Genomic DNA, 16,400 nt, shown 5'->3' with positions numbered 1-16,400 from the left:
TAGCCTTGTGGTCATTTCTCTACAAGAAAATTGAACTATATGGCTAACGTTTATAACATAAAACACACAGAGACAAGAGGCAGAAAGCTAGTTCAGAAGTCTAGTTATGTCAGGAAAAGTCTATACTTTGTAAGAACAGGAAACAGCATGTACTGTTGCAGAAAATACCGAACTATATAATTTGCATAAAAAACAAACCCTAAAATTAATTACTCATAACAATATAACGCCGCATGTGTTGGAATAAGCCTTTTATCTTCCAATGTTGCTTACCTCATAAGAGCTGTATTTTTAAGAGAAGAAACAAGAAAATTGTTTTTCCAAAAAAAAGACGTTAAAAACAGCATTTTAAAAAAATTTAACTTATCTCAAGAAAATGCTAATGGTGCTGAAATATCAAAAACAAGCAAAGGTACTAGCAAATGAAAAAGCTCTTTGCAAAATGCATCACAAGAGAAATATGTAGACGTTTCAAACATTTACTTAGCAAGAGAACTTTAAAAGAGACATCCAATCGGTAGCTCACAATGTAGGTTTACATATACACTGGGAGTACTACACTGGGACCACGTATACAATAATGTATTATCTTGTTTAATTTGAAAACATCATGGTATTAGAGAAGCTGTTGTACTGAGACTTTAAAAGATGAAATGTTATATCTTCTAAGACTATTTTAAGTGAAAAATAAGCACAGTATAAAATCATTTCCTCTCTACAAAATCCTAGTTGAATTCAAACAATATCTGTTTTCCTTTATTCCTTTAGAACTGTAAGTCTAACTACAAAAAAAAATTTCAATGTTCTGCGACACTAACTCAGAATAAGCATTGGGGAATCCAATTCAGTTTCCAAATCTTGAACATCGGAAAGTATACAAACAGAACCCATAAAATGTATCAAGGATACCTTTCATACTGTGAAATGGAATGGAGTTAACACAATAATAAGCACTTCAATGGAACTGACTTGCCTATTGTTGATCTGTGTTGGCTATTTGCACTAGATTTAAATGTTAGCCTTTACAGAAATTTTTCTGCTTCTAATTTATCAAGACTATTTAAGAGACATTTCTTTTGTAACACAGTCCTAGATATGTGTGATGTGGAGGAGGAGCATCAATATCTGATATGTTGAACCTTAAACTAATCAATTTTAATTTCTGTAACAAACAATCACCTGGTCATATTAGCCCTCAAGTCATATGGCTTAAGGCTGTGGTTCTCAAACTCAGTCTCCAGACTTCTTTATGCTATTAAATATTAGTGAAAACCTTAAGAAGCTTTTGATTATGTGGGTTACTTCTATAGATGTTTACTCCATTTGATATTAAAATGGAGAAATGTTTCAAGTATTTATTCACTTAAAAATAATAATAAATCTATTACATGTTAAATAATACATTTTAATTAAAATTAACTACACATTTAAAACAAAAGTGTTAATACAAAGCAGGCCATTGTTTTACAATTTGGAGAAATCGAATTGATGTCTAGCTTAATAGAAGACAGCCATATTCTCTGTTTCTGCATTCAGTCTGCTGCTATACCACACACCATGTAGCCTCTAAAAGCCTTCACTGTATACTACTGAGAGAATGAGACAGAAGAAGACAGGAAAGAGAGTGCTATTATGAAAAAACTTCTGACCTCAAGGATCCCCTAAAAGTGTCCCTGCTCACATTTTTAGAACTGCTGCTTTAAGAATATTAGTTTGTGTAAACTAGGAATGAATTTTCAGTTTACTAAAAATACTTCTCATAAATAATTTTAAAATATTTATGAATATCTATGTCTATGAAATGTGTTAAATATCCAAATTTACCATTTCATCTGATGTATGTAAAACAACTACTTTAATCAGAAGAGAACAACTTTCATCAATCTTTCCCCTATGCCTGGTTTATTCAGCAGAACACTACCTCCACACTCTCATCTCTTAACTGAGCTTTCAGGAATGTATATCTGAATGTATATCTACTGTCAGAACAGAAATCTTGACTTGTACTCTTTAAGATGAAATATCTCACCTATTCCCATCTCAGAAAATGGTACTGCCATTCACTTAATTATTTACATACAAACATACAAGTCATTCCTAATTTCTCTTTCTCTCACACCCACATCGAATCCATACACTGCCAAATGATACCACACTTCTCTCATCACCCACACAGCCATCTTGGCCCAAGCCACCATTAGATTTTGCCTGGATTACTGCCATGGCTTCCCAGTGGTATCCCTTTTTCTCCCACTACTCTACAATCCATCTTTTCTTCCAAGATTATTAGTGGAATCCATTTTTCTACTCATAAAACATAAATCAGATCATGTCTCATCTCAACTTAAACTCCTCTAACACTCTCTAAATCTCTTAGAAAAGCAGTCTACTTACAGGGCCCTATGTATGACCTTGCCTCTGCCAACCATTCCAACCTGGCCTCATGGTTTCTGTCTCTTTTAACATGTCAAGCTTTTCCTCACCTTACTACCTTTCTATTGTGTTTACTTCATCTGGAATCCTCTATCCACCCTTTTGTTTGATTCTTTCTTGTCATTCAGGTTCAAACTCAAATGCTACCCTCCCAGGGAAGTCTACCCTGATCCCCACAGTCATTGCCTCCATGATCCTCTTTCATCACCCTGTTTTATTTACTTTTCCATAGCACTTATCACCATCTGAAAGTATTTTGCTTATTTTCATACAGAGTTTTATCTTTTTCCCCTGCCACTATCATCAGAATGTGAGCTCTAGAAGAGACACTGTATACGTGTTGTTCACTGTAATAACCTCGGTGTCCACTGAGACACAGTCATCACTGGGTAGGTATTTCTTGAACATAAGAACTAATAAATTATCAAATGAATTCTAATAAAGGAGAATAAAGATGATATATTGCAAAAGGAAGTTCATTATATACTTTCTTTGCTATTATCTCTCTTTGAGGAATATACAAAGAGTTTCAAATATTCATAGAATATGCTTGTCAAAGTCATACCCTGCTTTCTCTGTACCACTCTTTCTGCTTGTAGAAACACACCATCTAAGAGAAAAGACCATAGTTTAGTAATGCCTGCTCTGTATAGATGTAACTGGTTACTCAATATGAAGAAAAATTTTCCAAAATATTTGTCCTATTTCATGTGCCTTTGAATACTAGAATTGATGTAATAAATAAATAATTTAAATCCATAGGATTAAATGAAAAGAAATTTCAAGACATTCCATAAAAGTCATCTCAATTTTCTTTGAAGAGGATAGTATGAAAAATGATGCTGAAAAACCATTGTGGTTTCTTTAAAGACTCATTTTTATTTCACTTGGGAGCTTTACCATCAATACCTACAGTTATTGTTATTAATCATGTTTTTCTTGTAAATTTAAATTTAATCATTGATAACATCCTTTACATGCTATACCACCAACCCACTGTTACCTTATTATATAAACTCAGGGAAAAGGCAATGTCATGGAAATTCACATACACATAAAGGCACAAAGTATAAACATTTGCATATGCATGTTCCCAAAAGGATGAGTCAATAAAAATCTTTGCACTGGTAATACCGGAGCAAGTTATTACAAATCTATTTTTTTTTTTAAGTGATTTTAAATTGAGGGCATGTACCGTCATTGAGTGAACCATCAAGGATCGCATAAATCTATATCAGGAATGCTGCTGAAGTTATTAAATATTCTAAAACAAGATGAAATGCAATGTAATAGTAAAGTAATGTAAAATAATATTCTGTAAATATGATCTGCATGATCCCAATATAAAGTGTAACATGTAACACTGAATTATGTTCTGCCAGCTGTACAAATTTAAAAAAAAATTTCTTTGATGAGTATGTGTGAATGGCTTTAAGTGAAAGTTATTACAATAGGCTATTAATGAAACTCTACAGGAAACAAATGTTCACACCCTTCTTTTTTGCAGTGGGGAATAAAAGATCTTTTAAAGAAGCCTGCTCAATTTTAAAAGGAAAATTTTATACACATTGACTTCATTTATGGCTTTGGTTTTCCTTAGTAAATATATAATTACATATTTGTGAAATGGAAAATCATCTTCATAAGAGTTTGACAACCTTCACCAGATGCTTTTTCTAATAAAGCTTTGCTATTAATAAATGACTAAGGTAATTTAATTAGCTTTTATATTGAACAGCGTACAGAGTAACTTAACTGTTCTTGTTCAACTACACAGACAGTGAACAGCAAATAGAAAGTAAATACTCTATTTGTGTTCTGTTTTTGTTTCTGTTTTTGTATGAGACAGAATTTCAGTCTCATTGCCCAGGCTGGAGTGTAACGGTGTGATCTTGGCTCTCCCCAGCCTCCGCCTCCAAAGTTCAAGAGATTCTCCTGCCTCAGCCTCCTGTGTAGCTGAGATTACTATTTGGGTTTAAAAGCATTTGCAGGTCTGCTTGGTGGATTATTTCTGTAATCCCAAAATTTTGAGAGGCTGAGGTGAGAGAATCACCTCAAGCCAGCAGTTTGAGAACAGCCTGTGTAACATAGTGAGAGCCCATTTCTACAAAAAAAATCCAAAAACATAGGTGGGTATGGTGTCATGAACCTATAGTCTTAGCTGCTCAAGAGGCAAAGGCAGGAGGATTGCTTGAACCCAGGAGTTCAAGGTTGCAGTGAGCTATGATCCAGCCGCTGAATTCCAGCATGGGAGACAGAGAGAGACCCTGTCTCAAAACCGATAAAATAACATTTAAAATAAAATAAAAGCATCTGCTCCTATGTATTTTTATGAGTAACTTATGGGTGTTTTGTGATACATGGAAAAATATCCACTTCAGTAAAGTTGGATGAATTAGACAAATAAAAGATTTGTCTAATTCAATTAGACAAATTGACTAAAATTAGGCTAAAAAATTATACAAATCATTAATGTAACTACATACTCAATAATAAGTCCTTGACATTTTAAATACACATAAAGCGTGAATTCTCAGATTGATTTTAATGCCATTTTAAGTCATCCACCATAATTCTAAATATCTGTGTACTACTTTTGGAGCCTTAGCACAAAAATATTTTCATTTTATCAGAAAGGAGTTTATAGAAGAACCTAAATATAAAGATCAGATTCAGACTGCAGCTTTCTAAAGCTACAGCAGTTAAATTCAGATGAAGTAGGTGCAATTACAGCCTGTGTTTCTCAAATGTGGAGATATGGGAGAATTCAAATAAGAACTTCAGAGACCAATTCTGATGTTCTCTGTGGTGGGGGTGGGGTAGACTGTTGCCATGGCAGCCACACCAGTAAGCTCCCCTGCGCTGGGAAGTGGCTCCTATCTGTCCTGCCCTTGGACAGTGTGCCAAAACAATTACTAAACATTCAAGGCTTTCTCATTAGAGGGATGGATATTAAAAGCATTCGTCTATCCAGTTCCACAAAGAAATCATTGAAAATCATGTTAAAGTCCCTGAAGAAATATATTTATGTGTATTTTTAAAATGAACACACAACAGTTGTAGATTGTGTGAAGTGTTCAGCATGCAAACTCTTCAACAGTTACGTAATGATGGCTGAAGTAAATTTTACCTCATTAGCAAGAAATCAATGTGTTATTACACCATTGCCAAAAAAGTACTAATCCACATTTTCTTCTCACTTTTTACTTTTTCAGCTCTGCTGTTTTGTTTCTAATTTTTACCAAAAAAAAAAAAAAAAATACACTTTTAAAATTTCCAATCTGGCATTACTCAAAATGAAGAATGGAGAGATTGATATCTTAGCAAAATGAGAAAGCAAAGAAATAAAATAAATAGCTGGTTGAAGTAAGAATAAGAAGAGAAAAATGTGTACTTTTTTAATGTGACCCATGATTTGCCTTATTAATGTCAGATTGAAAAAAAATTGATGGCATTTCAACCATCATCTCAAAACAAGTACGGCAATTTTCAAACATTTTAGCTTTCAGGAGACTTCCAAAATAAGAAAAGTCACACTAAGGCTCTTCCTAGTGTAATAAACTAATTTCCACTAGTAATACCCTAGAAAGAATTTGAGAACTGTACATTAGTAGAACCACAATGAGATAAGGCTATATTTTTAAAAATCTCACAAGGACTTAGTAACCAGATGAGTATTAAGAACATTATCCTTCAAAATATGTCACTTTTTCAATAATGATGTTCTAGAGTAAAACATCTGGTCAATTCTTAACTTGTACAACAAATACCATTACTTTCTAAAGGTACATATACACACATTCTTATATATTTTAGCCAAAAAATAAAATAAAATAAAACTGTATTACTCAGCTTAATCACCTACTCCTATTCATCAAATCTGTCACTAAATGACTTGTGATTATTTCCAAATATAAAATCCACTATCACAGGAAAAGAAATTGCTGTCATCAAGTATATTCAAAAGCATATTTACTGTCCCAAAGGAAAATTTATAAAGAATTCTTCAAATACATTGAAAAAAGAACATAAAAGCAAAAATGTATGGTTTTTCAGGCCTCCTACTTTGAAAAGTACAACTACTCTTTCGGTTATCAATGTAGAGATAATCTAAGCTATGAACCTCATATAACTAAGCTATGAAAGTACCTTCACGGACACACACATGCACACACACACACAGACATACACACACACGAGCATGAAAAACGCTGGTTAACAGGATTTCTTTAAAAACATACAAAAAGCACAAACCAAGAGGAAGACTGATGTATCTGACTACATTAAAATTAATAATTTCTGTTCATCAGAATATGTCACAGAAGAATAGAAATACAAGCCATAGATAGGAGAGATATCTGCAATGCATGTAACTTCGATAAGGATTAAGTTCCAATGTATATAAAGCCATCCCCCCAACAGTAAAAACGGGAGAGGACAATAACAGACTTTTCATGGAAGAAACACAAATAGTCACAACCTCATTCATACCTAAAGAGATGAAAATTCAGATCACCATGTACCATTTCCCATCCACCAGATAGGTAAAATTTAAATGTTTGTCAATATAAATTGTCCTGGATGTGAGGGACAATCAGAAAACTTAGGCATAAGTTACAATCAGGTATAATCAGATAAAACCACTTTGGAAAGTAATTTGGTATTATTTAAAAAATTTGAAGATTCACATACATTAAGACCCAGGAATTCTACTTCTATCTATACACACTAGAGAAATTACTGAACATGTTTATAAGGATTCACCGTTAACACTGCTTACACAAGCACAATTTGGGAGAGCAAAATAACAGAAAATGATTCAGGATACCATTAATAGCAGAAAATATCAATAAATTGGGTTATACAATGGAACATAACACTGAACAAAACAATTCAGTGGTAGAAGAATACATGCAAAATTATTAGATTTATATAAGTAAAAGAACATTCAAAACTAAACATGTACATTACATATAGGAAAGGATTTACAAGAAGAAAGCTTTTGAGGGCTAGGCTCTTATAAGCTGACTTGCAGAGTATTAGTTCACAGATTCACAGACTCAGAGTATTGGAGTTTGTGAAAGATACAAGAGATACATTATGGTTCAGCCACAAGGAATCCCTCCTCAACCCACACAAACTTTCTCTAAGCAGATGCTATGTAGTCACCTCTAGCATGCCTCATGAGACAAGGTTCTTGCCATCACATCAGGCTGCTCATTTCACTTTTGGTCCATTTTTAATTAGCAAAATGTTGATTCCCAAGTTGACTCAATTTAGACTTCACTGTAACCTGCATTTCTTCTTTGGCCATCTAGATTTATGCAGAACACTTCCCTTTTTTCCCCATGTGACTGTGTTTTCAGCACTTAAAAACAGTTATCCTTTCTTCCTAAATCTGTCCATGAAATATTATCAATTATTTTAAATACATTTTATGCTTCCTCAACTTGTTCAAGTATATTAAAGTCCTTTTTGAAGCAAGGCACCCCAAAATGAACACGATACCCCACATGGCATCTAAATATTTCACATCCCTGCCTTTGCCATGGCCTCAATAACTAAAACACATCTTAATATTCACATTTAGTGCTTCAAGACTCTCCTTATTTATGATAACCTTTTATAATCAGGTGTTTTGTTTTGTTTTTACGTAAGTAGTACACAAGCTTTCTCTTGAACAGTAACATTGTAAGCTTGGTCCCACAAAGGAGTTGCAAGAATAACTTTAAGTACATTTGTATTTGAACTGTTTTAAAGATAGCTTTTAGATTAACACGAAAAACTCATAAGGCCAAAAGGCAACATCTGATTGTAAGAATAAAATGGCCTGTTTCTCATGTTAAATTTACTGAGAGCTAATCAATATGAAAATGCATTCAATTCCTTCACACTCTCAGGTAGTGTTTTGAATGCCATCTGATATTGAAAGGCTCGTTTTTAACATTCAATTTTACATAAAATCCCTCTTTGAATGTCAACGTTCATTACATCACTTAATTGTATAAAGACAGTAAAACATGTTTGGGGAGGGAAAATAGAACTTGTAGTTTGAAGTGGTATAATTTTACTGTTGATGGTGGTTAGCATGATTCACATCCACCCTGAATAACAAATAGTGTTGAACATCAGCATAACAGGCAGACCACATTGTATCAACCAACTTACTGGAAAAGGAAGCAAATCTTTATAAGTGAAGTCTCAGTTCAATACCAACAGAAATGAGAGTCTAGTCTTTTGAGAGTCGATGTGAATAATCACATAACACTTAGAGTTAGTATACAAATGCTCCGTTAAAAGAGTCATTTGTGTAATAACTTGAAAGAATTGTTCCTTCTTAAAAAAATAAAATAAAAATGAAACCAGTGAGAAAAACAAAATCAATGCTATTGATTGTAGATAGAAAATAGGGCCTCCAAGGTACATGGTGGAGTTTAATTCTAAACAATAAGGACACAGAGGTGGACGAAGAATTAAGCCAAATCATAGCCATTCTTTTTTTTCTTTTTTTTTTTTTGAGACGGAGTCTCGCTCTGCCGCCCAGGCTGGAGTGCTGTGGCCGGATCTCAGCTCACTGCAAGCTCCGCCTCCCGGGTTTACGCCATTCTCCTGCCTCAGCCTCCGGAGTAGCTGGGACTACAGGGGCTCACCACCTCGTCCGGCTAATTTTTTGTATTTTTTTTAGTAGAGACGGGGTTTCACCATGTTAACCAGGATGGTCTCGATCTCCTGACCTCGTGATCCGGCCGTCTCAGCCTCCCAAAGTGCTGGGATTACAGGCTTGAGCCACCGTGCCCGGCCAGCCATTCTTTCAATAAGAAAAAAGGAACTAATAAGAAAAGAGGAATGGATGCCAGATGATCTACAGAGTGGTCAGTAAGAAGTTTAATATTCAAAGGATGCAGAGAGGCCTAAGAAGTACTTATAGGAAATATCTTGAATTTTTTTCCTTTTGAACTATTGCTGTTCAAGTTTTACTTCTTGAAAACAGATCATTTTTCAATCTCATGGTTTAAAGCTATGCATCTTTTATGAGCTCCTCAAGCTGGAGTACACATAATAAACATGTAACAACAGTACTTCTAATCGGTACTTCAAAAGTTAGCACCGCATAGTCCTTAGGCATGGGGACTCCATGGCCAAGATGCGTATTTCAACATACTGATTGCCTAGTCTTGGCCAAGTTATTAACTTCTCCAGGCATCAGTTTCCCATTTATTAACATGTAGATAACAGAATGCCTATCTCTTAAGGTCATTGTGAGAATTAAAATTTTAAGACCTAGAAAGTGACTAAACAGTACCTGGCATATGAGTAAGTAATAAAAGTTATTATCATTAATAAGCATCTCATGAAAAAAATTGGTACGTTCTAGTACTTTATAGGATTGTAGGATGACTACAGATAATGATACTATGTTGTATACTTCCAAACAGCTACAAGGAGGATATTGAATGTTCCTAACACAAAGAAAATGAAAAATGTTTGAGATGATGGATATGCTAATTACCCTGATGTGGTCACTATACATTCCATGTATCAAAACATCCCCATGTCTACATGACTATTTACAACTATTGTACATCAATTAAATGAATAAAACAAAATAAGTTAACTTAAATTAAATAAAATTTGAAATGCAAAAAGAGAATTGATGATTTCATCAAAAAAGTGTACCTTAAAATAACCAATAGTCAAAGGACACTAAACAGACACTTGCCATTTCAAAAATTAAAATGAAATTTATCCGCTTCCACTATGAAACATCACATAATATGAACAAAACCACTATCTCTAAGCAAATCAATCACTATAATAGATATAAATTAGACATTTCCAATACTAGAATATTAGGTAAAATTCACCCCAAATAACACATCACCAATTATAAATCACTAAATCAGAGTCTGTTTCATTTTGAATGAATGTAGACTGAAGTTTGTCTTTATGATGAAAAAGGAAAACAAGAATATAAGGGTATTAACACATGCTACCTCATAATTAAGGCCAACATCTATCTGTTTAAGAAAATAAACTGTATCCAAATATTCTGTAAGACTCACTAAAATATATTAACATAATTAAAACTTAAAATGAGCTTTAAGCAATATAATCTACTTACACTACTGCCTTAAAAAGTTAATTCCAAAACAACATTGATCAAAACTTGAAATTGAAACTTCTAGGTAGCACTTTAAAGTATCTGAACTCATCTTGCTTCAAAATACATGACAATGTATGCATACCACACCCAGATGACTCTTTCCCAGTCATCCTAATTAATAAAGTCTTACCATATGAGTATTCTCTTTGTTAAAACCATAAGAACCTTTGGCATGTAGGTATGCAATAATACTTGGAACACTGTCCGGGATGAAAACAAAAAATTTGTAAGGCACATCATTTTATGAAGACCACTTAATTTCACTAAAGAAAGACAGGAAGAATTGGACTGATTTTGCACATAAACTCCCTGGGTGTTTTGCTGAACATCTTGATAGTAAGAAAGTTTGTGGAAGATCCTTTACAGCCTATTCACTCATTGTGACCATGGTATACTCTTTACAAATATTAATGTTCACAGATAACAAAGAATCTATATCAAAAACATTGCGACCGAAATTTTGAGAAGATTGAACTAATTATACAATGAAACATTTCCTCAATTAAAACTTTTTAAAATTTAAATGATCGTTTTTTAAATTTTAAATTATTTTGACATGAGGCTATTAGCACAAGATCTGCTAAAGTTACACTGAGCTGGCTAGAATTACCATTTAGGGAAAGATAGGCATCAGGTTATAAAATTGTAGTCATTTTATTGAGTTTAACTGAAGGCAACCAACAACACTGCAAAAGCTGTGACTCTGAAGGCAATCAACATCATTGCAAAAGCTGTGACTCTGAATATTGATACATTATTTAGAACCCTGTTTTTAAAAGGATAATTAAGATAATGTGCTGTTTAGTCAATCCAGCAATAAAAGGAAGATAAAGAAAATTTATTAAAATTATCATGAAGCAACGGGGAAAATACTAGTATACTTACCTGGGGAAGCAATATTGTCTATCATGACTATTTCTATCTTATTTTGTTATATTGGGGTGTGTGTGTGTGTGTGTGTGTGTGTGTGTGTGTGTGTGTGTGTGTGTGTGCATCAAACATCTTTGTTTGCTTCCCTCTCTTATCTCCTTATCATGTAGTATAAGATGTATTGACTTTATATCATAGTATTTAAGTATTGTTAACTTCACATCATAGTATTTAAGCTATGGGATATCAATGAGATGAATAAACATCACCCAAGAACTTTGTGTCTTCTTTTGGGGAAAGGGTTAGTAAATTTGCAGTTGCACACAGGGTTGTTGAATCATGTTAGGTAGAAGTATGACCTTGTTCTTGTCTTTATTTAAAAATTAAATGTGGTTTAAGAAGACATGTATGGGTGCCAAGTTGACAAGGGGTCGATTGACTTGTGATGTTTAATTTTACATGTCAACTTGGATAGGTCACAATACCAGAAAGTTGCTCAAACATTATTCTACTGTAGACGTTTTGGTGAAGATACTCTTTAGTAACATCTAAATGAATAGACATTGAGGAAAGCTGATCACCCTCCAATAATGTGGGCAAGCCTCATCCAATCAGTTGAATAGAAAAAAGTCCCACTTTTCCCCTAGGAAGAGGAAATTCTGTCAGCAGATGGCTTTCAGACTCGAATTGCAGCATCTCTGAACAATGGGCCTTACCCTGTAGATTTTGGACTTGCCAGCCTCCATAATCACATAAACCAATTCCTTAAAATAAATCTCCTTCTCACTGTATATATACACACACATCCTATTTGTCCTGCTTTTCTGGAGACCCCTGACTAATACATAGCCCCATAGTTAACAGTTTGAGCTATGAATCCAAATAGCCTGGGTATCTGACTCTACTATAAACTAGTTGGGAGACCTGGGCAAATTACTTAACCACATTAAGCCTCAGTCTCCTCATCTACAAAATGGAATAATAAATATTAGCCTTTACCTGACAGAATTGAGGTTTAAATAAATTTTATATATAAAAAATTTAGAAAAAGCATGCTCTGTGTGTTGGGCATTTTCTAAACATTAACAAATATTAACTATTATTACCAAGCTTCTTCCAATATAGCTAGAAAACTTCCAGTTAGGCTTAGTAAGAAGGGACAACATGAATAAATTTTAGAAATAATTTCCATGGTTGTTTGGGAATCTATTTTTGTAAGAAATATTTAAGATAAAGGAGCATTGAATCCACAGGTGTTCAAAATTGTGCTTTCTTGAACGAAATAGCAATAATTAGCATTTGAAAACAGATGGAAGCAAAAATATACTTTCCTTTATACAAACCTGTTTTATTAAAAGGTGCTAACCAATATAATATCTGAAAAATAATATCATATGAAGCTACTGATATAATCTCAGAAATGCTTTAAACGTGGTTTGTAATTGTTAGTAGTTCTTAAGATATTGCCTCTATCTTTATATTCTATACTTGACCTCTATATATTTTTGTCACTTTTCCATCCTTTCTGCTCACTATCCACATATAGCCTTGTCCTATAATTTCATCTCTGTTATTTGCAATTCTCTGCCAAGTGTACATTATGTGTATTTTTGTTTATTGTGTTTTGTCACCAGAAGAAAGTCTAAATGAGTATTTATTTATTATTCTAAATGAATAATATTTTTGGCCTTGGAAGAATTTTATATTGTTGACATAGAGGGTGAAAACTATAAGGGAAAAAATGACAGAAATTACTACTTAAAAACTGAATGCCTAACATATATCCAAAAAGATGACAAAGAATAAATAAAAGGTGCATGCTGAGAAGACTATTTCTTATATACTGTCAATATTTTAATAGAAATAATAATACTTATTATTATGTTGTGGTGTTCTGTACTTTACATTAAACATTCATACAAATTATCTCATTTTATACCAATCCTATAAAAAAGGTAGAATACAGAATTTTTCATCTGTTGGCTCTAATGACATTTTGGGCCAGATGAATCTTTGTTATGGGCAGCTACCCTTTTGGGCAGTATGCCTGGCCTTTACCCACTAGAAAGTCAGCAGTCCCCCAAACATCACCCCCTTTGTGACAACCAAAAATGTCTCCAGATGTCACCAAATGTCTCCTGGGAGACAGAATCATCTCCAGTTGAAAACCACTGGCAGAAAGAAAGAATATCTTCTTTTTTCACAATTTGGTTAGGTGAAACAGAGAAATTAAGTGACTTGCCCAAATATACCGCTTCTCTGAATGACCTATAAGTTTGATAATTATAGGACACTATCACACAAATGTTTTGGATAAAATATTAATCACCACCTAAGAAACTGTTTTTCACGTGTCACCATCTTACATTACAGGTATTTCTGAACTCACTGTCTTCCAAACTGATTCAGTCATTATCTCAAGCTACTTTCTTCCCACAAAAGAAAAACATGTTATTATAGATTTCAAGTCAGAAATAGGTATTATGAAAAATTAGCTAGGCATAAAACATATTTACACAGTGGGTGTCTCAGTTTTCTTTTCAAAACACTTTCTATATTAGCCTTTACAGGATGTATGAAACAAGCTATCATTCCTATTAATTAGGTAGGTAATATGTCATCCAATCTTTATTATCTGCCTCTGTCATACACATGAAAAACATTTTCTTTTTACAGAGGCAGGAAAACTAGTCACATATTAAAAGTTAAGGGTACAGTTGAAGATGCTTAAATTATTGGACCAAAAATACTTCCAGTGATCTTGAGCTTCTGCTGAAGCTTTGTATGTTAGCTCAGTGACCTGACTGCATGCAGAATATTCAGTGTAATAAACTACTTTTCTTTTTTCACATTTTTAACTTTTCCATGTCTGAAAAAATAGTGGATTCTCATATTAATATTCTAAACACAAACACTTCACATAATTAGTTAACGACTGTATCTAAGTAGTGTTTCAACTTTTTTCAAACTAATTTCTCAATAAAAGAAGGAAAAATTGAATTTTCCATGTAATGCATTGCCATCTGTGTGCAGCTGATAAGATGAAAAGGGAATATTTGAATGTCAGAGGATTGGAGTTACAAACCGTACCTTCCATGACATACACCAGTGACCCCACATCTCCTTCTTTGATGATGCAACTGTCCTTGCCGTACTCCACCGGGTACATACAATCCACAATCTCCTGGATCTGCGACAGCTCCAAGTTCTTCATAAAGTCATTGTCAAGGATAGCTTCCTTTATAAGATCCTTGGACCTATGGCAAGAGAGGGAAGATTTACTGGCACATCTGACAAGCTCTTTCATAGTTTGTGAGGTTTAGCGGAGCCATACAGTGCTCTGGCACACCACAAATGTATTTTCTTGTTAGGAATTCAATAATTTTCTGGAAGACTGGAGAACAAAGTAGTTCCATGGCAGCAAAAAAGGGCACTAAGAATTTCTTAAAGTATTCTATCATTTAATGAATAAGTGACCTACCAACCAACCAACAAACAAAATCAAACAAGTTCATTTTGCTTTAGACTTTTTCTTGATCACAAAGATTGCCAGAAAACCAATGGATACATACTTTAAATTAAAGTTTGTAATTTAGTTTAAGAATAAATATGAACAAAATTTTACAACTCCAGAACAAATACTATTACTACTGTTTATATTTGTAAAAGAACATCAGGGATGTATTGCCCTATACACAATTACAGAAAAAAATGTTTACTTATTTTTTATGTGCCTCTTCTGCTAGACTTTATGCTCCACATAGGCAGAGATCATTTTAAATTTGTTTTTTTACTGTATGCCCAGTGTCTACTAAGATGCCAGTCATCTATAAATAGTATTTAAAAAAATACCAACCCAATAGCTTTATGTGTGAAGACTGGTGAATATAATGTTACTTTCAGTAAATGATGGGAGATAATACTGCTCAAATAATATTTTGGATTAAAAAAGATAAGACTTGGACTCCTACTTAGCTGTTTGAAACAACTGGTAGAAATGCAACAGTTCTTTATACATGTCCCATGCTTTTATAGAGAACATTTCTTTCTTCAAGCAGCTTAGACTGAGGTAACCAGACAAATAAACTCTATTGAACAAGATGTTTGAAGTGCAACACATTTTAGGTATGGGATTCAACACAGGTAGTCAGTAGGAAACATATTCATAAATTTTGTAATTGGAATTCAGCAGTTAATGAGAAAGTTTTAGCAGAACTTAAAACATTGGGATGTTTATTTGCTTGGATAGGAAGTTCCAAATGACTTTCTAAGAATGCAAAAATCAAAGTGGAAGAGACAATAAGAAATAATTTATCAGGAAGACAATCAGAGCACTATCAGAGAAGTCAGAAGCCGGATAAGATGAAAGCAAAGACCTTAGCAATCCAGAGAGGAGACAGCACATTTGGAATGTCATATTAAAAGTCTTAATTTTAATAAAATTAAACACAAAGTGGCCTTTGTCCTCACTTGCTTAGCAAGTGGCTTCCAGGGAAATGACTTGCAGTAGTGAATACTGACTAAAGCATTAGTCTTCTCTCCCCATTTCTGGGAGGCTTTTCATCTAGACCTCAGTCTAACTAGCCTAGCCTTCACCATTATGTTTTGTAATAATTCAGTTTTAAGTAGTGCAAAGATACACATAAAAATAAAAACAATTGAAATTTCATTACTATGAAGAATAGTCCTAGAATGGAATGTTATGCTACCATTAAAATTATGTTTATGAGGAGTGTTAATGGCATGCAGGAAATTCTTCTATTATTTTTAAGTGAAAATGCAGGATACAAAATTGATTTTAGAGTAAGAATGTATGTGCCTATTAAAATGTAAACACACACACACACACACACACACAAAACAAAACATAGGTTTTGAAGAGGCATATATTTGGGTTTCAATCCTAGCCCTGACACCTCAAAAATTTTGAGTG

General features: G+C 33.6%; 1 protein-coding gene across 2 annotated transcripts in view; it reads right to left on the bottom strand.

The window, feature by feature from the left end:
- PRKG1 (protein kinase, cGMP-dependent, type I) overlaps window positions 1–16,400 on the bottom strand; it is a 1,321,360-nt gene that overhangs the window by 1,137,473 nt on the left and 167,487 nt on the right. For both annotated transcript variants that reach the window (XM_011938762.1, XM_011938761.1), the window contains exon 2: window positions 14,558–14,724. In XM_011938762.1, coding sequence (XP_011794152.1) covers window positions 14,558–14,724 — 167 coding nt within the window. The remainder of the gene's footprint in view (window positions 1–14,557; window positions 14,725–16,400) is intronic.

The sequence above is a fragment of the Colobus angolensis genome, unplaced genomic scaffold, assembly GCF_000951035.1.
Source record: "Colobus angolensis palliatus isolate OR3802 unplaced genomic scaffold, Cang.pa_1.0 Scaffold177, whole genome shotgun sequence".
Lineage (NCBI taxonomy): Eukaryota > Metazoa > Chordata > Mammalia > Primates > Cercopithecidae > Colobus > Colobus angolensis.
The sequence above is the reverse complement of the archived record's forward strand: the minus strand, read 5'-3'. Positions and strand labels throughout refer to the sequence as shown.